General features: G+C 48.7%; 1 protein-coding gene across 6 annotated transcripts in view; it reads left to right on the forward strand.

Moving 5' to 3' along the window:
* The window catches only part of MYO7A (myosin VIIA), a 310,031-nt gene extending 285,246 nt beyond the window's left edge, over positions 1–24,785 (forward strand). For all 6 annotated transcript variants that reach the window (XM_063951274.1, XM_063951272.1, XM_063951275.1 and 3 more), the window contains 9 exons: positions 5,514–5,619; positions 6,298–6,411; positions 7,199–7,286; positions 7,739–7,845; positions 8,808–8,993; positions 9,931–10,047; positions 11,530–11,613; positions 11,956–12,075; positions 23,815–24,785. In XM_063951274.1, the coding sequence (XP_063807344.1) occupies positions 5,514–5,619; positions 6,298–6,411; positions 7,199–7,286; positions 7,739–7,845; positions 8,808–8,993; positions 9,931–10,047; positions 11,530–11,613; positions 11,956–12,075; positions 23,815–23,904 (1,012 nt within the window). In that variant the 3' untranslated portion in view covers positions 23,905–24,785. The remainder of the gene's footprint in view (positions 1–5,513; positions 5,620–6,297; positions 6,412–7,198; positions 7,287–7,738; positions 7,846–8,807; positions 8,994–9,930; positions 10,048–11,529; positions 11,614–11,955; positions 12,076–23,814) is intronic.
* The last annotated feature ends 393 nt before the right edge of the window (positions 24,786–25,178 follow it).

Here is a 25,178-nt window from a genome sequence, read left to right on the forward strand (position 1 = left end):
AAGAAGCAAACTCACCTGCGTGCAGAGTGGATTGGGCTTCTTGGCTACTGGACATTAGCTCCAGAGGGACGATCACAGGTTCAGCCTGGATGGGTCCCGGAGCCGCGCCGCCGGCCCCCTTACAGAGCCAGAAGAGCGAAGAGGTCCGGAAAAATCGGCGGCAGAAGACGTTCCTGTCTTCAATAAGGTAGCGCACAGCACTGCAGCTGTGCGCCATTGCTCTCAGCACACTTCATACTCCGGTCACTGAGGGTGCAGGGCGCTGGGGGGGGCGCCCTGAGACGCAATAAAACACGATAAAAATACCTTACATGGCAAAAAAATACATCACATATAGCTCCTGGGCTATATGGATGCATTTAACCCCTGCCAGAATATACTGAAAAGCGGGAGAAAAGGCAGCCGAGAAGGGGGCGGAGCCTATCTCCTCAGCACACTGGCGCCATTTTCCCTCACAGCTCCGTTGGAGGGAAGCTCCCTGGCTCTCCCCTGCAGTCACTATACTACAGAAAGGGTTAAAAAAGAGAGGGGGGCACTAATTAGGCGCAGTATTAACAATACAGCAGCTATAAGGGGAAAAACACTTATATAAGGTTATCCCTGTATATATATATATATATAGCGCTCTGGTGTGTGCTGGCAAACTCTCCCTCTGTCTCCCCAAAGGGCTAGTGGGGTCCTGTCCTCTATCAGAGCATTCCCTGTGTGTGTGCTGTGTGTCGGTACGTTTGTGTCGACATGTATGAGGAGAAAAATGATGTGGAGACGGAGCAGAGTGTCTGTAACAGTGATGTCACCACCTAGGGGGTCGACACCTGAGTGGATGTACTGTTGAAAATTACGTGACAGTGTCAGCTCTGTATAAAAAAACAGTGGTTGACATGAGACAGCCGGCTACTCAGCTTGTGCCTGTCCAGACGTCTCATAGGCCGTCAGGGGCTCTAAAGCGCCCGTTACCTCAGATGGCAGATACAGACGCCGACACGGATACTGACTCCTGTGTCGACGGTGAAGAGACAACCGTGATTTCTAGTAGGGCCACACGTTACATGATTGAGACAATGGAAAATGTTTTATACATTTCTGATAATACGAGTACCACCAAAAAGGGGTATTATGTTCGGTGAGGGAAAAACTACCTGTAGTTTTCCTGAATCTGAGAAATAAAATGAGGTGTGTGATGATGCGTGGGTTTCCCCCCGATAACAATTGATAATTTCTTAAAAAGTATTGGCTGTATACCCTTTCCCGCCAGAGGTTAAGGTGCGTTGGGAAACACCCCCTAGGGGGGATAAGGCGCTCACACGCTTGTAAGAACAAGGGCTCTACCCTCTCATGAGATGGCCGCCCTTAAGGATCCTGCTGATAGAAAGCAGGAGGGTATCCAAAAATGTATTCACACACATACTGGTGTTATACTGCGACCAGCAATCGCCTCAGCCTGGAGGTGCAGTGCTGGGTTGGCATGGTCGGATTCCCTGACTGGAAATATTGATATCCTAGATAAGGATAGTATATTATTGCCTATAGAGCATTTAAAAGATGCATTTCTATATATGCATGATGCACAGCGGAATATTTGCCGACTGGCATCAAGTATAAGTGCGTTGTCCAATTCTACCAGTAAAATGGTCAGGTGATGCGGATTCCAAACGGCATTTGGAAGTATTGCCTTTGAAAGGGGACATTTGGGGTCGGTCTTTTAGACCTGGTGGCCACGGCAACAACTGGGAAATCCACGTTTGTACCCCAGGTCGCCTCTCAAAATAAGACGCCGTATTATCAGGCGCAGTCCTTTGTTGGCAAGCGGACAAAAGGTTCCTCTTTTCTGCTCGTGACAGAGGGAGAGGAAAAAGGCTGAAGAGATTACCCAGTTCCCAGGAACAGAAATCCTTTCCCGCCTCTGCAAAAGCCCTCAGTATGACGCTAGGGCCTTACAAGCTCAGGCACGGTGGGGGCCCGTTCTCAATGAATTTCAGTGCGCAGTGGGCTCACTCGCAAGTAGACCCCTGGATCCTTCAGGTAATATCTCAAGGGTACATATTGAAATTCGAGACGTCTCCCCCTCGCCGTTTCCAAAAGTCGGCTTTACCGACGTCTCCCTCTGACAGGGAGGCAGTTTTGGAAGCCATTCACCCAGCAGGTGATAATCAAGGTACCCCTCCTGCAACAGGGAACGGGGTATTATTCCACACTATTGTGGTACCGAAGCCAGACGGCCCGGTGAGACCGATTCTAAATCTAAAATCTAAAATCTTTGAACACTTACATACAGAGGTTCAAATTCAAGATTGAGTCACTCAGAGCAGTGATTGCGAACCTGGGAAAAGGGGACTACATGATGTCTTGGGACATCAAGGATGCTTACCTTCATGTCAAAGTTTACCCTTCTCACCAAGGGTACCTCAGGTTATGGTACAGAACTGTCACTATCAGTTCAGACGCTGCCGTAGGGATGGTCCACGGCACCCCGGGTCTTTACCAAGGTAATGGCCGAAATGATATCCCTTCGAAGGAAGGGAATTTTAGTTATCCCTTACTTGGACGATTCCCTGATAAGGGTAAGATCCAGGGAACAGTTGGAAGTCGGTGTAGCACTATCTCAGGTAGTGTTGCGGCAGCACGATTGGATTCTCAATATTCCAAAATCGCAGCTGGTTCCGACGACTTGTCTTCTGTTTCCTAGGGATGTTCCTGGACACAGTCCAGAAAAAAGGTGTTTCTCCCGGAAGAGAAAGCCAGGGAGTTATCCGAGCTAGTCAGGAACCTCCTAAAACCGAACCAAGTCTCAGTGCATCAATGCACAAGGGTTCTGGGTAAAAATGGTGGCTTCCTACGAAGCAATCCCATTCGTTAGATTCCACGCAAGAACTTTCCAGTGGAACCTACTGGACAAATGGTCCGGGTCGCATTTTCAGATGCATCAGCGGATAACCCTGTCACCAAGGACAAGGGTATCCATCATGTGGTGGTTGCAGAGTGCTCATCTTCTAGAGGGCCGCAGATTCGGCATTCAGGACTGGGTCCTGGTGACCACGGATGCCAGCCTGCGAGGCTGGGGAGCAGTCACACAGGGAAGGAATATCCAGGGCTTAGGGTCAAGCCTGGATACATCACTTCACATAAATATCCTGAAGCTAAGGGCCATTTACAATGCTCTAAGCTTAGCAAGACCTCTGCTTCAAGGTCAGCCGGTGTTGATCCAGTCGGACAACATCATGGCAGTCACCCACGTAAACAGACAGGGTGGCACAAGAAGCAGGAGGGCAATGGCAGAAGCTGCAGGGATTCTTCGCTGGGCGGAAAATCATGTGATAGCACTGTCAACAGTATTCATTCCGGGAGTGGACAACTGGGAAGCAGACTTCCTCAGCACGACCTCCACCCGGGAGAGTGGGGACTTCACCCAGAAGTCGTCCACATGATTAAAAAACTCGACAGGTATTGCGCCAGGTCAAGAGACCCTCAGGCAATAGTTGTAGACGCTCTGGTAACACCGTGGGTGTACCAGTCAGTGTATGTGTTCCCTCCTCTGCCTCTCATACCCAAGGTACTGAGATTGATAAGATGGAGAGGAGAAAGCACTATATTCGTGGCTCCGGATTGGCCAAGAAGGACTTGGTAACCGGAACTTCAAGAGATGCTCACGGAGGATCCGTGGCCTCTACCTCTAAGAAGGGACCTGCTCCAGCAAGGACCCTGTCTGTTCCAAGACTTACCGCGGCTGCGTTTGACGGCATGGCGGTTGAACGCCGGATCCTGAAGGAAAAAAGGCTTTCCGGATGAAGTCATCCCTATCCTGATCAAAGCCAGGAAGGATGTAACCGCAAAAACATTATCACCGCAATTGGCGAAAATATGTTGCGTGGTGCGAGGCCAGTAAGGCCCGACGGAGGAAATTCAACTGGGTCGATTCAAACATTTCCTGCAAACAGGAGTGTCTATGGGCCTAAAATTGGGGTCCATTAAGGTTCAAATTTCGGCCCTGTCAATTTTCTTCCAAAAAGAACTAGCTTCAGTCCCTGAAGTTCAGACGTTTGTAAAAGGGGTACTGCATATACAGCCTCCTTTTGTGCCTCCAGTGGCACTTTGGGATCTCAATGTAGTTTTGGGTTCCAAAAGTCACATTGGTTTGAACCACTTAAATCTGTGGAGTTAAAATATCTCACATGGAAAGTGGTCATGCTGTTGGCCCTGGCCTGGGCCAGGCGCGTGTCAGAATTGGCGGCTTTATCCTGAAAAAGCCCTTATCTGATTTTCCATTCGGACAGGGCGGAATTGAGGACTCGTCCTTAGTTTCTCCCCAAGGTGGTTTCAGCGTCTCACCTGAACCAACCTATTGGTGGTGCCTGCGGCTACTAGGGACTTGGAGGCCTCCAAGTTGCTAGACGTTGTCAGTGCCCTGAAAATATATGTTTCCAGGACGGCTGGAGTCAGGAAATCTGACTCGCTGTTTATCCTGTATGCACCCAACAAGCTGGGTGCTCCTGCTTCTAAGCAGACTATTGCTCGTTGGATTTGTAGTACATTTCAGCTTGCACATTCTGTGGCAGGCCTGCCACAGCCAAAAATCTGTAAATGCCCACTCCACAAGGAAGGTGGGCTCATCTTGGGCGGCTGCCCGAGGGGTCTCGGCTTTACAACTTTGCCGAGCAGCTACTTGGTCAGGAGCAAATACGTTTGTAAAATTCTACAAAATTAATATCCTGGCTGAGGAGGACCTGGAGTTCTCTCATTTGGTGCTGCAGAGTCATCCGCACTCTCCCGCCCGTTTGGGAGCTTTGGTATAATCCCCATGGTCCTTACGGAGTCCCCAGCATCCACTTAGGACGTTAGAGAAAATAAGAATTTACTTACCGATAATTCTATTTCTCATAGTCCGTAGTGGATGCTGGGCGCCCATCCCAAGTGCGGATTGTCTGCAATACTTGTACATAGTTATTGTTACAAAAATCGGGTTATTATTGTTGTGAGCCATCTTTCAGAGGCTCCTCTGTTATCATACTGTTAACTGGGTTCAGATCACAGGTTATACGGTGTGATTGGTGTGGCTGGTATGAGTCTTACCCGGGATTCAAAATCCTTCCTTATTGTGTATGCTCGTCCGGGCACAGTATCCTAACTGAGGCTTGGAGGAGGGTCATAGGGGGAGGAGCCAGTGCACACCAGTTAGTCCTAAAGCTTTCTTTAGATGTGCCCAGTCTCCTGCGGAGCCGCTATCCCCCCCCATGGTCCTTACGGAGTCCCCAGCATCCACTACGGACTATGAGAAATAGAATTATCGGTAAGTAAATTCTTATTTTTTAGTTCTGTGATGTTTCCCCTTTAATATATGTGTATTTTATGTAACAACAGGCTACATGACACTACTACGTGCGCCAGTTATAGAGACACCATGACAACACTACTTCACTGATTGCATACAATGATCCTGTTGACGTATATTTCAGTACACTGGATTACCGTCATGGAATCTTGCCAGGGGCTAACCTGCCGCCTCTTGTCTTACTCAGGAACGGCTCCAGAAAGTATCCGCCACATTTGGTTGAGGTGGAAGCGATCCAGCATAAAACCACCCAGATTTTCCACAAAGTGTACTTTCCCGACGACATGGATGAGGTGAGAAATGGTGGGATGTGTCTAGTGTCGGATTGGGGCGTGAAAGGCCCACTGGGGGAATGCAGAGATACAGGGGCCATGTTTTGGGTGTGGACAGTCTTCGGAGGGGGTGTGGCCAACTGCCACAGAGGCTTGGCTAACCATTAGGGATTGCATGGTACCCCTGTGGACCAATCCAACCCTGGGTGTGGCTAGTGTGGTTTTGCGTTTGTCTGCGTGTTGGGATTTTAAGTGAACAGTGCTTAAACCAACCTGTAGCCAATCACAGGACTAGAACGTTTGACCTAGACTAACATCTAGCCAATCACATTGTTACAACACATAACTAGACCAACCTGTGGCCAATCATAGCATTAGAATACTCATACAGCAAATGTCAATGGACCTAACTGTCAACTACAATGGAAATTGAACAAAACTTGGGAAATAATCTTCTATACTGTATGATACAAAGTTCATATAACCAAAAGGTTATTTGTTCACCTTATCTCTGTAGCTCCCATTTCCAGCACTTCTGCTGTACAGTATGCCCATAACAATGGTTCCCCTAAGTGTTTGCGAATTCAGGCTGGCTTCGTATCTCACCTTTGTCCTCCGGGATATGAGACGCTGTCAGATAAATATCATCCCATGCTCCGGAGTGTCACAGTGGACGTTCACACTGCTCTTCTCTTACAGGCGTTTGAAGTAGAATCTAGCACCAAGGCCAAGGATTTCTGCCAGGATATTGCTAACCGGCTGCTCCTGAAATCCCCGGAAGGCTTTAGTCTGTTTGTGAAGATTTCCGATAAGGTGAGAATGGCGGGAGTGTGGTGTTTCACAAACCAAATGGTGTTATTTACATGTGTGTGTGTGTTGTGAGTGTGTGTGTGTGAGTTAACCCTTTGGCTGGGTGACTTGAGAAATTAATGCATAGCTGCGCCTTTTCACCATGGAGGCAGCCATTTTGGGAACCGCTATGCATACAGATGCAACTTATGGAACAGCCTGCAAGATACAGGCACATTCTTGATCCCGGTGAGTGTGATTGAATTTTTAAAGCGGCAATAATTTAAAAAGCAAAACCAGGTTGATTTTGCCTTTTAAATAGTTGCCACTTTAAAAATACAGGCAGACTCGCTCTAATCACGTCCATGTCATCTCGAAGGCTATCACATAAGACCATATATATTTAATAGGAGCTAGTGACATTACTGTTAGGTTGCCTGCCTCCGCCGGCTAGCCAGAGACCGGTACAAATGGCTGCCTGCACTTGCGTGAAATCTGGACACTAGCGCATAAACAGTATTTACGTTGTTGATTTGCACTATGGCAGTGACATGAAATGAGTCTTTCTGTGTTTGGGCGACAGGCAGACCTTAACATAAAACTCCACCCCTGTCTGCCTATTGGGTAAAACTCCATTCATATTTTAGCAAGCTCCGCCCATTTCAATGATTGCAAATCAGGACAGTCAGCACAGTTGGGAGGTATGCATGGGTACAGTGCGACAACTCAGTCCCAGAACAGACTTGCCAGCTTTGTGCACTCCCAGAGCTGTAGTCTCCTGGTCCCATACATTCTGTTTGTTATATTTCAGGTGATAAGTGTCCCAGAAGGAGATTTTTTCTTTGACTTTGTCCGACATCTGACAGACTGGATAAAGAAAGCCCGACCTTCCAAGGACGGTAAGAAGTGGCAAGTAAGGGGGGTACTGGGATGGTGCAAACATTCTGTTATTATGCTGCAGATTCCAGTGAGCTAGATTTGTTCATTTTATTATCTCCTTCCATTTACTGAATACAAGCAAAGCCCTGAGTAGCGGATTTGGACCACAAGACAGACTATCATTGGCCCCAGGGAGTACAGATGGGGCATGTGCCCCGGGTGACAGATGGAGGGAGGGTGTGTGTGTGTTGCAGCCACCTTAGTTATGATGCCGGAGAGCAGGGAAAGCAGGGTGGGGCCAACTCATAGTTATCCCCTCCCAGGGGCTGGGCTATGCAGCAGTGTGACAAGTCTTTGCCCCAGGTGACAGAAAGGCTTTCCTCTCCCCTGGAGACTTTTATCAGCCTTTCTTGGAATTGTAAAGTCAGATGTAAATATAACCTATCATACAGCACAAGGTTTATGTTTGCAGGAATTGTGCCTTCTCTCACCTACCAAGTGTTCTTTATGAAGAAATTGTGGACGAATACTGTTCCCGGAAAGGACTCGATGGCTGATTCCATCTTTCACTACTATCAGGTATCAGTTACACCACCGGATTTCTACATCATGTGCTAGAAAGGGTTAACAGCACCTGGTGCTCTGAACGTTTCACCGCAAGTGTTCTTCTAGAAATGTACAGAGCGTGTGCAGGTCTTTATAGTAATGCCACACAAAGGGCCTGATTCTGATGGTGACAGTGGGTGTCTTAGTGCTTGCCCATTCGGATGCATGGATGTACACCAGGGTAGGACTTTGTAGCGGACAAAGCAAAAAAACTCAGAAACAGCCCCCAACCCTCTAAAACACACCTAATAAAGAGTGGGCACCTAATAATCCTCCTGAAATGTTGCAGACAATTTACGCTAGACAGGAAGTTCCATCATTTCTGCAGGTGTTTTCCTCTGATACTTACTGTAGTATAATAAATAGAGACGTTTTCAGTGACACAGTTGGTGACATTGCATACTGTTATCCTGCACAAGCATGTTGACGTGGGTGAGAAATACTCAATTGCTGCTGTAAATATTACATAAGGTCACCAATTTAAAATAAAATAAAAATCCTTTTGATTCAGTCTCAGAAAGTGACTATTTTATTAACATATATGTAGGATTGAGGTTGAAACATCTTGTTTCTTTGTAGACCCATTAAGGATCGTATGACCGGTTCTGTTCACTGTCCTACTTTGTAGGTTATAGTGTTGCAGTGTATACTTGGTGGCACATCTTAGATGCAGTGCAGCTGCGGACTGTGTACTAGAGATCTCTGGTCCAGGCTGCCTGCTCCCATCCCACTTTCTCTTATCTGGTTCCTTTGTACCATCACATGTACAGACTAGTGAGCACCCAGGAATCAGACAAGTAAAGGGACAGGAGAGTATATATGGAGCCCCGGAAACAGTAGGACCAGCCCTGTCCTAGTGTGAGAGCCTATAATAGCACAAGCTGTTCTCTCATTCCTTATCTCCCTGTTTATGCTTACAACTGTCATTGTCACAGGAGTTACCAAAGTACCTACGTGGGTACCACAAGTGCACCCGGGAAGATGTCCTGCAGTTGGCCGCTTTGATCTACAGGGTCAGGTTTGAAGACGACAAGTCCTACTTCCCAAACATCCCCAAAATGCTGAAGGAACTGGTCCCCCAAGATCTTATCCGGCAATTAAATCCAGATGACTGGAAGAGGGTGAGTAGATTGGTTCCTGTGACTTTCTGTCATTTCCCCTGATACGTACGTTTCACCAAATATAAAGGACAAATAGCTGCTTTACATTATCTACTTACAATTACACCTTGGTCTCGCTCTTAACTGTAGGAAAGATGAAAAAAATGACCTGAGCTATCATCTACAGAATCACATTCAGCCTCTTACAATCAGCATTATTTGGTGCTTAATGTTATATCCATCTCTCCTCTGCTTCTCTGTTGGTCCCTGCGCTGCGTACCCACACTCCATGCTGTTTATATTGCCCATGTCCGTTTCCTTCCCTTTAGTGGCACTTCACTAGCTTTATATGTGTAATCCGCTGACATGACGGAGGTGGTTAGTTCAAATGAGACTTCCCTATATCAATCTTACTGTGGTAGCAGTACAGCACTAGAGTATTGGGCTCAGAACCGTGATCCAGCTCATATTCTGCTACCGGGACCTTCTCTGTATGACCCTGGCTTCCAGTGACTATTCTCCATGATGTCCCTGTGGCTTCTGATACCTCCTGGTGAATACCACCTGTGCGTTATACTCCACCGCACTGCATTGCGTAGTGTTGATAGTATGAGAATCCAGAATCCTTTGCTGATTAACAAATAGCTACAGTATGCATATTTGCAGTGTGGGACTGGGACATGAAGGTCCCACTGGGGAATGCCGTGATAGGAGCCCATGCTTAATGGGTGTGGTCAGCCACCAATGGGGGTGTGGTCAGCCACCTCAGATGGACTTGGTCAACTGTAAGAGAGGACATAGCTGGCAAAGAACAGGGCCCATTTGTAAAGGGGAGGCACGTCCACTTTGATTGGCAGGAATGTTAATCTTGGTACAATTTCCATAGAAACAAACCAAGTACCCAAGTTCATCCATTTATTAAAGTTTATTTTATATAGAACTTTATGTCTGCTTGCAGTCCATTATTGCCTACTTCAATAAACATGCCGGGAAGACCCGAGAGGAAGCCAAAATTGCCTTTCTGAAGATAATCTTCAAGTGGCCAACGTTCGGATCAGCTTTTTTTGAAGTTAAGGTAGGAAAAAAGTTTTATCGGGGGATGATGTTTAAAACTTTCTAATGAGTACAAGTCTAGGCGTTGCCCACAGGAACCAATCAGATTCCATCTATCCTTTTATAGAATGTACTAGCTAGAATCTGATTGGTTGCTAGCAACACTTCCACTTGTCTTTCTTAGACGTTTTGATAAACTGACACCATAATCTGCTTTGTGTTCTGGGTACAAAAATGTATATCCATAACTCGGCCCAGCATATTACAAGGTCAGGTGACCTTTAGGGTATGTAGCGAATGCATGTGATCCAGTCTACTTATTGTCCAGTCTACATGTCGTATACTGGTATTAGGGCCGTTTTTAGAAATTTAGTATTCTATGTTATATTTTTACTGTATGTGAAAAGCTTATATTTGTACAATTTATGGATTAGAATAAACTATATGTATTTGAATTATTTCTAATTTTGATATTATTAGACTGTCATTGTCAACTTTATAGTAATAAGCTATCAGGGTATGCCCAGAAAGTTATTTTCCAAACTACTATTCATTTACTAAAGTATTGGAGTTTATCTTAAAATCTTTCAACAGCAACCCGGTATAATATATCTACTCATCTGGCAATTAGCGCAGCTTTCAATTGTTTTTTTCTAGCGCTACATCACCATGCTGCTTATATACAAGTTGAGTATCCCTTATCCAAAATCCCACATTTTTGGGACCCCTACTGAGGTAATGACATATATATTATATATTATGTGTATATATAGATATATTATATAGATATATAATATAATATACATATATATGTGATATATATGTGTCATTTATCTCAGTAGGGGAACCAAAAATGTGTGATTTTGAATTTTGGATAAGGGATTCTCAACCTGTATAACTTTATACCAAGTGGCTTCCTGTGCTGGCGGTCGTTATGCTGTACTATAAGCAGAGGCGTCAGTGACTGGGCCTCAGGATGGCCATTGACTATCAATGGTTCATAACATGATGGTAAATAGTTTTACCATCGATGTGGAAGGTCCAATGGCAAAATCCCTTCACTTGTAAGCACTAAGCATTCGCGGCCACCGTTTCTGTTCGTTTGTGCAGGCGCAAATCCGAACCATCTTTGGTTTTCCTCAGTGGTAAAAAGCAATTGACCATTGATGGTTAATCTGTGGATGGCCGCCCCTTCTCTGGCCTGGGTAACTCTAGGGGCACAGGAGAGCAGGGGAGACATAACCACACTAAGCTTCATGTCACCCCCAGCTCTTGTACACAATGCTCTAAGAGTGTCCACAACAAGCCATGGCCACGCCCCCTGTGCCACGCCTGCCTGCGCAATGTGTTGGCGGCCCTAAAAGTAAGGACAGCAGACAAAGGAGTCTGTATAGAACTAATGTTGATTTAGTATGAGACCCAAGCTACTAGAAGAATGATGCTGGATATAAGTGAGGCTGAAATAATCACTTGTAACTGCTATGTCTTTACTATTTCTCCTCAGCAAACCACTGAGCCGCATTTCCCTGAAATTCTCCTGATCGCGATAAACAAACATGGCGTCAGCCTGATAGACCCCAAAACAAAGGTACCGTATATCCCCCCACTTTGCTTCTTCTCTGCCATGATGTAATAGCGCCAGCCAGAGACCTCACAGGAAACAGGATCTCCTCTTACGTTCTATCCGTCACTGCGCAGCTACAGAGCGGCGGAGGCTGCGCACTGAGCTACAGAAGCACCAAATATTCACAACCCTTACGTAGATGTTTCCTTTTGTGGTCAGTTGCCCATTTATTGTGATATCCCTACAGCTGTCTCTATAAGGGATGTTCCTGATCCGGTTACTTTGCATCTCACGTAATAAGTAGTACATGGTGATTGGAGGCGTTACGTTACGTCACATAGTAACAGGCTTTGGTGTCTCGTGCAGGATATCCTGGCCACACATCCCTTCACCAAGATCTCCAACTGGAGCAGCGGGAACACCTACTTCCACATAACCATCGGGAATCTGGTGAGAGGCAGCAAGTTGCTGTGTGAGACTTCTCTGGTAAGTCTGCCGTAATCCATAATTCTGATGTACAACGTACTACCATGGTTTCCTTGCTAGGGGTACATACAAAGTCCATGTGTATTGGGCATGGACCTCTCATTGCTCCTATACATGGCTGGAGACAGTGCTATTTTTGTAGAAAAATAGGTTCAGGAACTGTGGGCGGGGCAGAGGTGAGCGGTGATGTGGGTGGAGCTACCAAAGGGGCAGGGCATCAATTGGTACATAAACTTTTTTCTTTTACGTCCTAGAGCATGCTGGGGACTGCGTAAGGACCATGGGGTATCGACGGGATCCGCAGGAGACATGGGCACTCCAAGACTTTAGATCTCTCTATCTATAGTTTTATTTTAAAGTCCATTTTGAGTGCCTTATTTTCTAAAAACTTATATATCACGTCTATCTATAATTTTTTTAATCCCAGACCCGTAGTTCCTGAATCAATTTTTTTTTTTTATTCTATTTAAAAAAATAAAATAATATAGTACTGGTGTAACTGGCACTGCTGAGGGCACTGTGTATCTGGCACTGCTGGGGGCATTGTGTATCTGGCACTATTTGGGGGCATTATGTGTATCTGGAACTACTGGTGGTATTATGTGTATATATGGCAGTACTCAGGGCATTATGTGTTTAAAAAAATAAGATTTTAAACCTACCGGTAAATCTTTTTCTCCTAGTCCGTAGAGGATGCTGGGGACTCCGTAAGGACCATGGGGTATAGACGGGCTCCGCAGGAGACATGGGCACTCCAAGACTTTAGATGGGTGTGAACTGGCTCCTCCCACTATGCCCCTCCTCCAGACCCCAGTTAGATCCTGTGCCCAGAGGAGACTGGATGCACTACAGGGGAGCTACTGAGTTTCTCTGAAAAGACTTTTGTTAGGTTTTTTATTTTCAGGGAGCACTGCTGGCAACAGGCTCCCTGCATCGTGGGACTGAGGGGAGAGAAGCAGACCCACTTACCTGGACTGATGGGCTCTGCTTCTTAGGCTACTGGACACCATTAGCTCCAGAGGGTCGGAACACAGGTGTCGTCCTTGCTGTTCAACCCAGAGCCGCGCCGCCGTCCTCCTCACAGAGCCGGAAGATAGAAGCCGGGTGAGTATAGGAAGCAAGAAGACTTCAAAGGCGGCAGAAGACTTCAGATCTTCATGAGGTACCGCGCAGCGGTCGTGCTGCGCTCCATTGCTCCCACAACACACACAGGCACAGCAAGGGTGCAGGGCGCAGGGGGGGCGCCCTGGGCAGCAATTTTTACCTCACATAAGACTGGCACACGTATATAGATACTGCGGAGGCAGTATATAATAAATCCCCTGCCAGTACAAAGAAAAAGAGCGGGACCGAAGCCCACCGTCGAGGGGGCGGATCTTGATCCTCCAGCACTAACCAGCGCCATTTTCTCCACAGCAAGCTGCATAGAAGCTGCTCCCGGACTCTCCCCTGCTGAACAAGTAACAGGGGGCAAAAACGAGGAGGGGGGGGGGCACTAAAGGATCCTGCGGATCGCAGACAGGAAACTACCTTAAAATCAATTTATGCGACTACGGGAGCCCTGCTCAGACCTGCAGTAGCGTCGGCATGGGTGGGTAGTGCAATTGCAGCGTGGGCAGATAACTTGTCATCTGACATTGACACCCTAGATAAAGATAGTATTTTGTTGACCTTGGGTCACATCAAGGACGCAGCATTATATATGAGAGAGGCTGCAAGAGATATTGGGCTGTTGGGTTCAAGAGCCAATGCCATGGCAGTATCTGCTAGAAGGTCCCTGTGGACCCGTCAATGGACAGGTGATGCTGATTCAAAGAGACATATGGAGGCTTTGCCTTACAAAGGTGAGGTTTTATTTGGGGAGGGCCTTGCGGACCTGGTTTCCACAGCTACTGCGGGTAAGTCTTCTTTTTTTCCTTACGTTCCCCCACAGCAAAAGAAAACACCTCAATACCAGATGCAGTCCCAGTGCCAGATTAAGGTCCACATGGGCCTGGAGCTGAAATGTATGAAGGGCCTATTATATGCCACCGCAGAGGAAGTGAAAAACGCTGTGGGGGTATGACTAGTAATGGGGGTGTGTGGTTGATGTTATGAGGTCTGTCTGCACAGGGGATGTGGCCTGTGCCATAGGGTGTGACTAGCGCCTACCTTGAAAAACTTCAATCTCCCTCCCTTCTTCTCTTATATCAATAGTGTAATGTGACAATCTACAAATGGACAAAGGAAAACATCTTGTTAACATGACCGTAATATGAAAAATATAGTGATGACGTAAATATGAAACCTCTTAACGAAAGAGGCTACGGGTTGCTTAGTGATGTCATACTGTAAATGTGAAATCTTTCTATATGTAAAAAAAGACCTTACCTTTTTAATAATAGCTATGCTAAGAAGAGATACGTATCAGGACTGCTGGATAGATGGAGTGGGGTTGGAGAGAGGGTGTCGCCTGGACAGGGCCAAACAGGGGGAAGACTGACTGGCTACATCTGTACATGCATGCGTCCGAATGTGCGAGGATTGAGACACCTATTGTCACACACATTCTCTCCCCACTGGAAAATAATAAAACAGCACCTACTGTACATGGAAAAAGAAACAGGATTAGATAGAAGCCGGACCGGACCCGCTTCCTGGAGCTTGTAGTGCTCGTCTCTGTCCAGGGGGTGTCCTACCTGTGGGGAGCTGTCACAAGGGAGTTGGGGAGGGAAAGATTACCACCTCCCTGTATAATCCAGAGATGGGGTAATAGCCATAACGGTTGGAATCATACAGGGAGGCTGTAATCTCTCCCTCACTGCCTCCCTGGTGACAGCTGTCACAAGCACCCTCCTGAACATAACACCACCCGGATGAGGACAAGTACTACAAGCTCCAGAATGACAGTTTGCTGCAGGGAGCAGGTCCTGTCCGGCGTTCTAGGGTCCGGACCATTCTGGTTTTTACCCAATCCCCCCCAAACACTTACAGGAAATAACACTGTCCCCACTACAGGAAAAAAACGAATATAATGGCCTCAATAGGAATAAATAAAAAACATTGGCTACTACAGGTAAAATAAGACACACTGAACCCCAAAGGGGGGGAAACAAAACTTAATAGCTGCAATAGGAAAAAAATATTGTCCCTACACTCTCTCCCCGGTACCCTATCACACTCACACATTCCGTCCCCCTGCACCCTATCACACTCACATTCCCTCCCCCTGCACCCTATCACACTCACACATTCTGTCCCCCTGCACCCTATCACACTCACATTCCCTCCCCCGGCACCCTATCACACTCACACATTCCCTCCCCCCGCACCCTATCACACTCACACATTCCCTTCCCCTGCATCCTATCACACTCACATTCCATCCCCCGCCACCCTATCACACTCACACATTCCCTTCCCCCGCACCCTATCACACTCACACATTTCCTTCCCCTGCACCCTATCACACTCACACATTTCCTCCCCCCGCACCCTATCACACTCACACATTCCCTTCCCCTGCATCCTATCACACTCACATTCCCTCCCCCGCCACCCTATCACGCTCACACATTCCCTCCCCCGCACCCTATCACACTCACACATTCCGTCCCCCTGCATCCTATCACACTCACATTCCCTCCCCCTGCACCCTATCACACTCACACATTCCCTTCCCCTGCATCCTATCACACTCACATTCCCTCCCCCGGCACCCTATCACACTCACACATTCCCTCCCCGTGCACCCTATCACACTCACACATTTCCTTCCCCTGCACCCTATCACACTCACACATTCCCTCCCCCCGCACCCTATCACACTCACACATTCCCTTCCCCTGCATCTTATCACACTCACATTCCCTCCCCAGCCACCCTATCACACTCACACATTCCCTCCCCCCGCACCCTATCACACTCACACATTCCGTCCCCCTGCACCCTATCACACTCACATTCCCTCCCCCTGCACCCTATCACACTCACACATTCCGTCCCCCTGCACCCTATCACACTCACATTCCCTCCCCCGGCACCCTATCACACTCACACATTCCCTCCCCCCGCCACCCTATCACACTCACACATTCCCTTCCCCTGCATCCTATCACACTCACATTCCCTCCCCCGGCACCCTATCACACTCACACATTCCCTCCCCCCCGCACCCTATCACACTCACACATTTCCTTCCCCTGCACCCTATCACACTCACACATTCCCTCCCCCTGCATCTTATCACACTCACATTCCCTCCCCAGCCACCCTATCACACTCACACATTCCCTTCCCCTGCATCTTATCACACTCACATTCCCTCCCCAGCCACCCTATCACACTCACACATTCCGTCCCCCTGCACCCTATCACACTCGCACATTCCCTCCCCCTGCACCCTATCACACTCACACATTCCGTCCCCCTGCATCCTATCACACTCACACATTCCCTTCCCCTGCACCCTATCACACTCACACATTCCCTTCCCCTGCATCCTATCACACTCACATTCCCTTCCCAGCTACCCTATCACACTCGCACATTCCCTCCCCCTGCACCCTATCACACTCGCACATTCCCTCCCCCTGCACCCTATCACACTCACACATTCCGTCCCCTGCACCCTATCACACTCACACATTCCCGGAACCCTATCACTCACACACATTCCCTCCCCCCACGGTCTTCTTACTATTACACTGACACACTCTGTCCCCCTGCGGCTTGCGCTCTATCACACTGACACACTCCCTCCCCCTGTGGCCTGCGCTCTATCACACTTACACAGTCCCTCCAACATGCGGCCTGCACGCTATCACACTTACACAGTCCCTCCAACATGCGGCCTGCACGCTATCACACTTACACAGTCCCTCCAACATGCGGCCTGCACGCTATCACACTGATGCACTCCCTCCGCCTGTGCCCTGCGCTCTATCACACCTACGCACTCCCTCCCCCGCGGCCTGTGCTCTATCACACTGACGCTCTCCTTCCCCCCGCGGCCTGCACTCTATCACACTGACGCTCTCCCATCTCCCGTGGCCTGCGCTCTATCACACTGATGCACTGCCTGTGGCCTGCGCTCTATCACACCTATGCACTCTCTCCCCCCTGCAGCCTGTGCTCTATCACACTGACACACTTCCTCACCCTGCAGCCTGCACTCTATATTACTGACACTCTCCCTCACCCTGCAGCCTGCGCTCTACCTCACTGACGCTCTCTCTCACCCTGCGCTCTATCACACTGACGCTCTCCCTCCCCCCTGCAGCCTGCGCTCTATCTTACTGACACACTTCCTCACCCTGCGCTCTATCTTACCGACACTCTTCCGCAGCCTGAGCTCTATCACACTGACGCTCTCCCTCTCCCTGCAGCCTGCACTCAATCTCACTGACACACTTCCTCACCCTGTAGCCTGCGCTCAATCTCACTGACACACTTCCTCACCCTGCAGCCTGTGCTCAATCTCACTGACACACTTCCTCACCCTGTAGCCTGCGCTCAATCTCACTGACACACTTCCTCACCCTGTAGCCTGCGCTCTATCTTACTGACGCTCTCCCCCACCCTGCAGCCTGCGCTCTATCACACTGACGCTCTCCCTCACCCTGCAGCCTGCGCTTTATCACACTGACGCTCTCCCTCACACTGCAGCCTGTGCTCAATCTCACTGACACACTCCCTCCCCCTGCAGCCTGCGCTCTATCTTACTGACACACTTGCTCACCCTGCGCTCTATCTCACTGACGCTCTCCCTCACCCTGCAGCCTGCGCTCTATCTCACTGACGCTCTCCCTCACCCTGCGCTCTATCTCACTGACGCTCTCCCTCACCCTGCAGCCTGCGCTCTATCTCACTGACGCTCTCCCTCACTCTGTGCTCTATCACACTGACACTCTCCCTCTCCCTCACCCTGCGCTCTATCTCACTGACGCTCTCCCTCACCCTGCGCTCTATCTCACTGACGCTCTCCCTCACCCTGCAGCCTGCGCTCTATCTCACTGACGCTCTCCCTCACTCTGTGCTCTATCACACTGACACTCTCCCTCTCCCTCACCCTGCGCTCTATCTCACTGACGCTCTCCCTCACCCAGCAGCCTGCACTCTATCTCCCTGACGCTCTCCCTCACCCTGCACTCTATCTCACTGATGCTCTCCCTCACCCTGCGCTCTATCACACTGACGCTCTCCCTCACCCTGCACTCTATCTCACTGATGCTCTCCCTCACCCTGCAGCCTGCGCTCTATCACACTGACGCTCTCCCTCACCCTGCAGCCTGCGCTCTATCACACTGACGCTCTCCCTCACCCTGCGCTCTATCACACTGACGCTCTCCCTCACCCTGCGCTCTATCACACTGACGCTCTCCCTCACCCTGCAGCCTGCGCTCTATCTCACGGACGCTCTCCCTCACCTTGCACTCTATCTCACTGACGCTCTCCCTCACCCTGTAGCCTGCGCTCTATCTCACTGACGCTCTCCCTCACCCTGCGCTCTATCACACTGACGCTCTCCCTCACCCTGCAGCCTGCGCTCTATCTCACTGACGCTCTCCCTCACCCTGCGCTCTATCACACTGATGCTCTCCCTCACCCTGCAGCCTGCGCTCTATCTCACTGACGCTCTCCCTCCCCCTGCGCTCTATCTCACTGACATACTTCCTCACCCTCGTGCTATATTTTACCCTACTCCCTGCAGAAGTTCACAATCAAGACATACACACACACACACACACACACACACACACACACACACACACACGCACACACTGTGTCCTCCTCCATTCACTCTTACCTTACACACTACAGCAGAGTTCAGGGTTGATTCTATTTCGGAGTGGAAGAAGGGACCTTCTGACGTATCTCGGGGAGGAGACACGTCACCAGGGGGAGGAGCTACGGGCGAGCAGGGTACCCGAAAAGTTCGCTCGCCACGCTTCGGGCTCGGTGGCTCGCTCCGCTTCGCTCGCCACCTGATTACTAAAGGTAATAGTTGGTGGCGTGGATAGTAGAGGAACTATCACGCTGGCCTAGCTCCTCCCCCTTGTGTTGTGACTCCTCCCCCAGACGGAAAAGGTCCCTTAGCCCACTTGATTCTAGCATCTACCCAGAGTGCAGTCTCACAGGCTGGGCCGTCCCTGGATGATGTGCAGCAGCTTCTCCTCTCCCCTCTCACAGCATGTGAGCAGCAGCCTGCCCTGAGTTCCGTGTAGCTCCGCCCCCGAGTCTTGTGTAGCTCTGCCCCCGAGTCATGTGTCCGGCTGTGACTGTTCCTGACCTGTATCCCCTGCGCTGCCAGCGGCCCTGCGGCATGCGGCTGCCAGAGCGGCTCCCAGAAGCGTGGGTATGGCTGGCTGCTGGCATCTACGCTGCTGGCAGGAGGGGGCGGCTCTTGCTGTAGCACTGTAGCAGGGAATAAAATTCCCTGGCTGCAGCAAAGCAGATCCTGTGGGCCTATTTTGATGGGGGGCCTGGAGCTGCAGCTCCACCCGCCCCATTGTTAATCCGGCCCTGTGCAGTCCTTTCGGTCGCATAAGTTCAGAAAGGGTCGTGGCTCTTCCTTCCTCGCCAGAGATAGAGGTAGAGGGAAAAGAACACCAGCTACGGCTAGTTCCCAGGAACAAAAATCCTCCCCGGCCTCTACCAAATCCACCGCATGACGCTGGGGCTCCGCTTCGGGAGTCCGCGCCGGTGGGAGCACGTCTTCGACTCTTCAGCCAAGTCTGGGATCATTCGGATTTGGATCCTTGGGTGGTCGAAATTGTATCCCAAGGCTACAAACTGGAGTTCGAAGATGTGCCTCCACACCGATTTTTCAAATCGGCCTTGCCAGTTTCTCCCCCAGAGAGGGAAATAGTTTCAGCTGCCATACAAAAGCTGTGTCAACAGCAAGTGATTATAAAGTGCAACAGGGGAAAGGGTTTTATTTAACCCTATTTGTGGTCCCGAAGCCGGATGGCTTGGTCAGACCAATTCTGAATCTAAAATCCCTAAACCTATATTTGAAGAGGTTCAAATTCAAGATGGAATCGCTCCGGGCTGTGATCTCCAGCCTGGAAGGGGGTGATTTTATGGTGTCACTAGACATAAAGGATGCATACCTTCATGTCCCCATATATCCTTCTCATCAGGCGTACCTGAGATTCGCTGTACAGGATTGACATTACCAGTTTCAAACGTTGCCGTTTGGGCTTTCCACGGCCCCGAGAATTTTCACCAAGGTAATGGCGGAAATGATGGTGCTCCTGCGCAAGCAGGGGGTCACAATTATCCCATACTTGGACGATCTCCTGATAAAGGCAAGATCAAGAGATCAGTTACTAAAAAGCGTGTCTCTCTCCCTGAGAGTACTACAACAACACGGCTGGATTCTAAATCTACCAAAGTTGCAGTTGGTTCCGACAACTCGGCTGTCATTTTTGGGCATGATTCTGGACACGGAATAAAAGAGGGTTTTTCTCCCAATGGAAAAAGCCCAGAAACTCCAGGACATGGTCAAGGACCTGCTGAAACCAAAAAGAGTGTCAGTTCATCAATGCTCTCGAGTATTGGGAAAGATGGTGGTGGCCTACGAGACCATTCCGTTCGGCAGGTTCCATGCGAGAACTTTTCAGTGGGACCTTCTGGACAAGTGGTCAGGGTCCCATCTACAGATGGATCGGAGGATAAGCCTGTCCCCCAGGGCCAGGGTCTCTCTCCTGTGGTGGCTCCAGAGTGCTCACCTTCTAGAGGGTCGCAGGTTCGGCATTCAAGATTGGGTTCTTGTGACCACGGACGCGAACCTCCGAGGATGGGGAGCAGTCACACAAGGAAAACTTTTTCAGGGAATATGGTCAAGCCAGGAGGCTTGTCTACACATCAATGTGCTGGAATTAAGGGCCATATACAACGGCCTGCAACAGGCGGAGAATCTTCTTTGCAACCTACCCGTTCTGATCCAGTCAGACAACGTCACAGCCGTGGCGCATGTAAACCGCCAGGGCGGGACAAGGAGCAGAGCAGCAATGGCAGAAGCCACCAGGATTCTTCGCTGGGCGGAAAATCATGTAAGCGCTCTGTCAGCGGTCTTCATTCCGGGAGTAGACAACTGGGAAGCAGACTTCCTCAGCAGGCACGATCTCCATCCAGGAGAGTGGGGACTTCATCAAGAGGTCTTTGCAGAGGTAACAAGTCGTTGGGGACTTCCTCAAATAGACATGATGGCGTCACGCCTCAACAGAAAGCTTTGGACGTATTGTTCCAGGTCGAGGGACCCTCAGGCAGTGGCGGTGGACGCCCTGGTGACACCGTGGGTGTTTCAGTCGGTCTATGTGTTCCCTCCACTTCCACTTATCTCAAAAATATTGAGAATCATAAGATGAACAAGAGTGCAGACAATACTCATTGTTCCAGATTGGCCTCGAAGGGCCTGGAATTCAGATCTTCAGGAATGGATCACAGAAGATCCGTTGCCTCTTCCTCCCAGGGAGGACCTGTTGCAACAGGGGCCCTGTGTGTTCCAAGACTTACCGCGGTTACGTTTGACGGCATGGCGGCTGAACACCAAATCCTAGCTAGGAAAGGTATTCCGGGAGAAGTCATCCCTACTCTAATCAAAGCTACGAAGGAGGTAACGGTGAAGCACTATCACCGTATCTGGAGGAAATATGTATCTTGGTGTGAAGCCAAGAATGCTCCTACGGAAGATTTTCAGCTGGGTCGTTTTCTCCATTTTCTACAGACAGGAGTGGATATGGGCCTAAAGTTAGGCTCCATTAAGGTGCAGATTTCGGCTTTATCTATATTCTTTCAGAAGGAATTGGCTTCTCTCCAAGAAGTCCAGACTTTTGTAAAGGGAGTGCTGCACATCCAGCCTCCTTTTGTGCCCCCAGTGGCACCGTGGGACCTTAACGTGGTGTTACAGTTCCTTAAATCACACTGGTTTGAACCTCTTCAAACAGTTGAATTAAAATTTCTCACTTGGAAGGTGGTCATGTTGTTGGCCTTGGCATCTGCGAGGCGGGTGTCCGAATTGGCGGCTTTGTCTCACAAGAGCCCCTATCTGATTTTCCATGTGGATCGAGCAGAGTTGAGGACTCGTCCTCAATTTCTGCCTAAAGTGGTTTCGTCGTTTCATATGAACCAACCTATTGTGGTGCCTGTGGCTACGGGTGACTTGGAGGATTCCAAGTCCCTTGATGTAGTCAGGGCTTTAAAAATTTGTGTAGCGAGGATGGCTCGGGTTAGGAAAACAGAGGCACTGTTTGTCCTGTATGCAGCCAACAAGGATGGCGCTCCTGCTTCTAAGCAGACTATTGCTCGCTGGATCTGTAACATGATTCAGCAGGCTCATTCTACGGTTCGATTGCCATTACCAAATTCGGTAAAGGCCCATTCCACTAGGAAGGTGGGCTCTTCTTGGGCGGCTGCCCGAGGCGTCTCGGCATTGCAGCTTTGCCGAGCAGCTACTTGGTCGGGTTCAAACACTTTTGCAAAATTCTACAAGTTTGATACCCTAGCTGATGAGGACCTCATGTTTGCTCAATCGGTGCTGCAGAGTCATCCCCACTCTCCCGCCCGGTGTGGAGCTTTGGTATAAACCCCATGGTCCTTACGGAGTCCCCAGTATCCTCTAGGACGTAAGAGAAAATAAGATTTTAAACCTACCGGTAAATCTTTTTCTCCTAGTCCGTAGAGGATGCTGGGCGCCCGTCCCAGTGCGGACAAATTCTGCAAGGCTTGTATATAGTTGTTGCTTACATAAGGGTTATGTTACAGTTGAGATCAGTCTCTGGCTGATGCTGTTTTGTTCATGCTGTTAACTGGTTTAATATATACCATGTTGTACGGTGTGTATGGTGTGGGCTGGTATGTATCTCGCCCTTAGATTAACAAAAATCCTTTCCTCGTACTGTCCGTCTCCTCTGGGCACAGTTCTATAGCTGGGGTCTGGAGGAGGGGCATAGAGGGAGGAGCCAGTTCACACCCATCTAAAGTCTTGGAGTGCCCATGTCTCCTGCGGAGCCCATCTATACCCCATGGTCCTTACGGAGTCCCCAGCATCCTCTACGGACTAGGAGAAAAAGATTTACCGGTAGGTTTAAAATCTTATTTTTTTAAACACATAATGCCCTGAGTACTGCCATATATACACATAATACCACCAGTAGTTCCAAATACACATAATGCCCCCAAATAGTGCCAGATACACAATGCCCACAGTAGTGCCAGATACACAATGCCCCCAGCAGTGCCAGTTACACCAGTACTATTTTTTTTTTTTTTTTTAATAGATTTAAAAAAAAAATAGATTCAGGAACTACGGGTCTGGGATAAAAAAAAGTTATAGATAGACGTGATGTATAGTTTTTAGAAAATAAGGCACTCAAAATGGACTTTAAAATAAAACTATAGATAGAGAGATAGTTTATAGAAAAGGAGGCACTCAAAATTGACTTTAAAATAAAACTTATCTTATGGAAAATACAGTTTGGCCCAGGACAGGTTCAGGAACACAGTTCCTGGTGATGTCATATTTATTGAGAGGTTCAGGAACTCCGTTCCTGCTGGTTCCTGCTACAAAATAGCACTGGCGGGAGATATACTGTAGCGAGTTTTGCACTGGGTACTAATGTAATAAGCTTGAGGGTTATAATAATGACCAGTACCAGGATGGCAGCACTAATTAGATCATGGATGTAGCCAGGTGATTAGAATCTTTTGTTTGGAAGAATTTGTCATTAATTCCTACACTCTGACTTTTGCCAGGGGTACAAGATGGACGACCTGTTGACATCTTACATCAGCCAGATGCTGACGTCAATGAGTAAACAGAGAGGGGCGAAAGGCAGCAAGTGAACTGAGCGTGACCGCTGGTGCCTTGCCGTTGACCTAATTCGCTGTTCGAAGTCTGTGGGGTACCCCTGCAGCTGGGGCAAGACGTTCTCTCCCCAGGTCTGGAATATGAGCAGGGCGGAATCCCAAATCTCATCTGATTCAGACACAGAAGGTTCTAGCGCACCATCCAGCGAGGATGACTACCTGTGACTCAGCCCTGAGCGGTGGACACTTATGTTGGGAGACGCATTGATTAAGACTTTACTATTTTGCAAGGAAGGAGCCTCTGCAGAGAGAGGCAGAGGTCACGTATTTATTTTATCGGTGGAGCCACAGAACAGGACCCACCCACCCCATACATGTTCCATCTGCAAGAGTCCATGGGAGAGGTCATACAAGGAGAACATGTCCACCTGGATTTAATGAAACAGATTATAATATATTTCAAATCACAGTGTCCTCTCAGGGTCGTACAATATTTGAGAGCAAATTTGACAAGATATATTATTTATTTAACTTAAATATGACGTACCATATTGTTTTAAAATTTTGAATTTGAAAAAAAATATGATTGAGAAAAGAGAATTGGATCCTCTAAGTTTTTTTGTGTGCGTATAATATCTGCACGAGACCCTATCCGGAAGGACAGTGTTACACAGGGATAATATTCTGTTCCAAAAGTGTTTGTGAGGATGAGCCAATGGTTTCTAGGATATGGAAAGCCAATAAAGCAATCTTAGAGAGAAGACATCATTTTGGTTCCCTGCTCCGAGGTTTGGCAAATGCTGCTGGTCCTGTGGGTCTGGAACTGGCAGGCATGCCATAAAGATAAACAATGTTCCTATCTCTTCTCATTCTTCTCTTTGTTGCGGAAATAATAAATTATTTGGATTTTAACATTTCCACCGCTTGTTTTTCACTTTCTTCTACTACAAATACCAGATCTCAATGCCATTATCTGTTATCTGGCTCTTGCTTAATAATACACCTACACATTGTATATACACATTAGGCCAGTGATCTCCAACCCGTAGCTCGCGAGCTACCGGTAGCTCGCTGTAGTATTTTCGGTAGCTCACAGAGCGCACGAGCTTGGGCAGTCACTGGCACTCCTCCTCCCTTCATTTTTAATATGGTGCCGGCCGTCAGCCAATCAGAGCTCGTAGACCGGCAGTGGCGGCACCTGATTGGCTGCCGGACCGCAAGTTTTGATTGGCTCGCTTACCGGCACCATATTTTAAATGCCCACCGCCGCCGGAGACTGTCACCCTCACCGCAGCCGCTCTCCGGACTTC

This window comes from Pseudophryne corroboree, chromosome 2, assembly GCF_028390025.1.
Source record: "Pseudophryne corroboree isolate aPseCor3 chromosome 2, aPseCor3.hap2, whole genome shotgun sequence".
Classification (NCBI taxonomy): Eukaryota; Metazoa; Chordata; class Amphibia; order Anura; family Myobatrachidae; genus Pseudophryne; species Pseudophryne corroboree.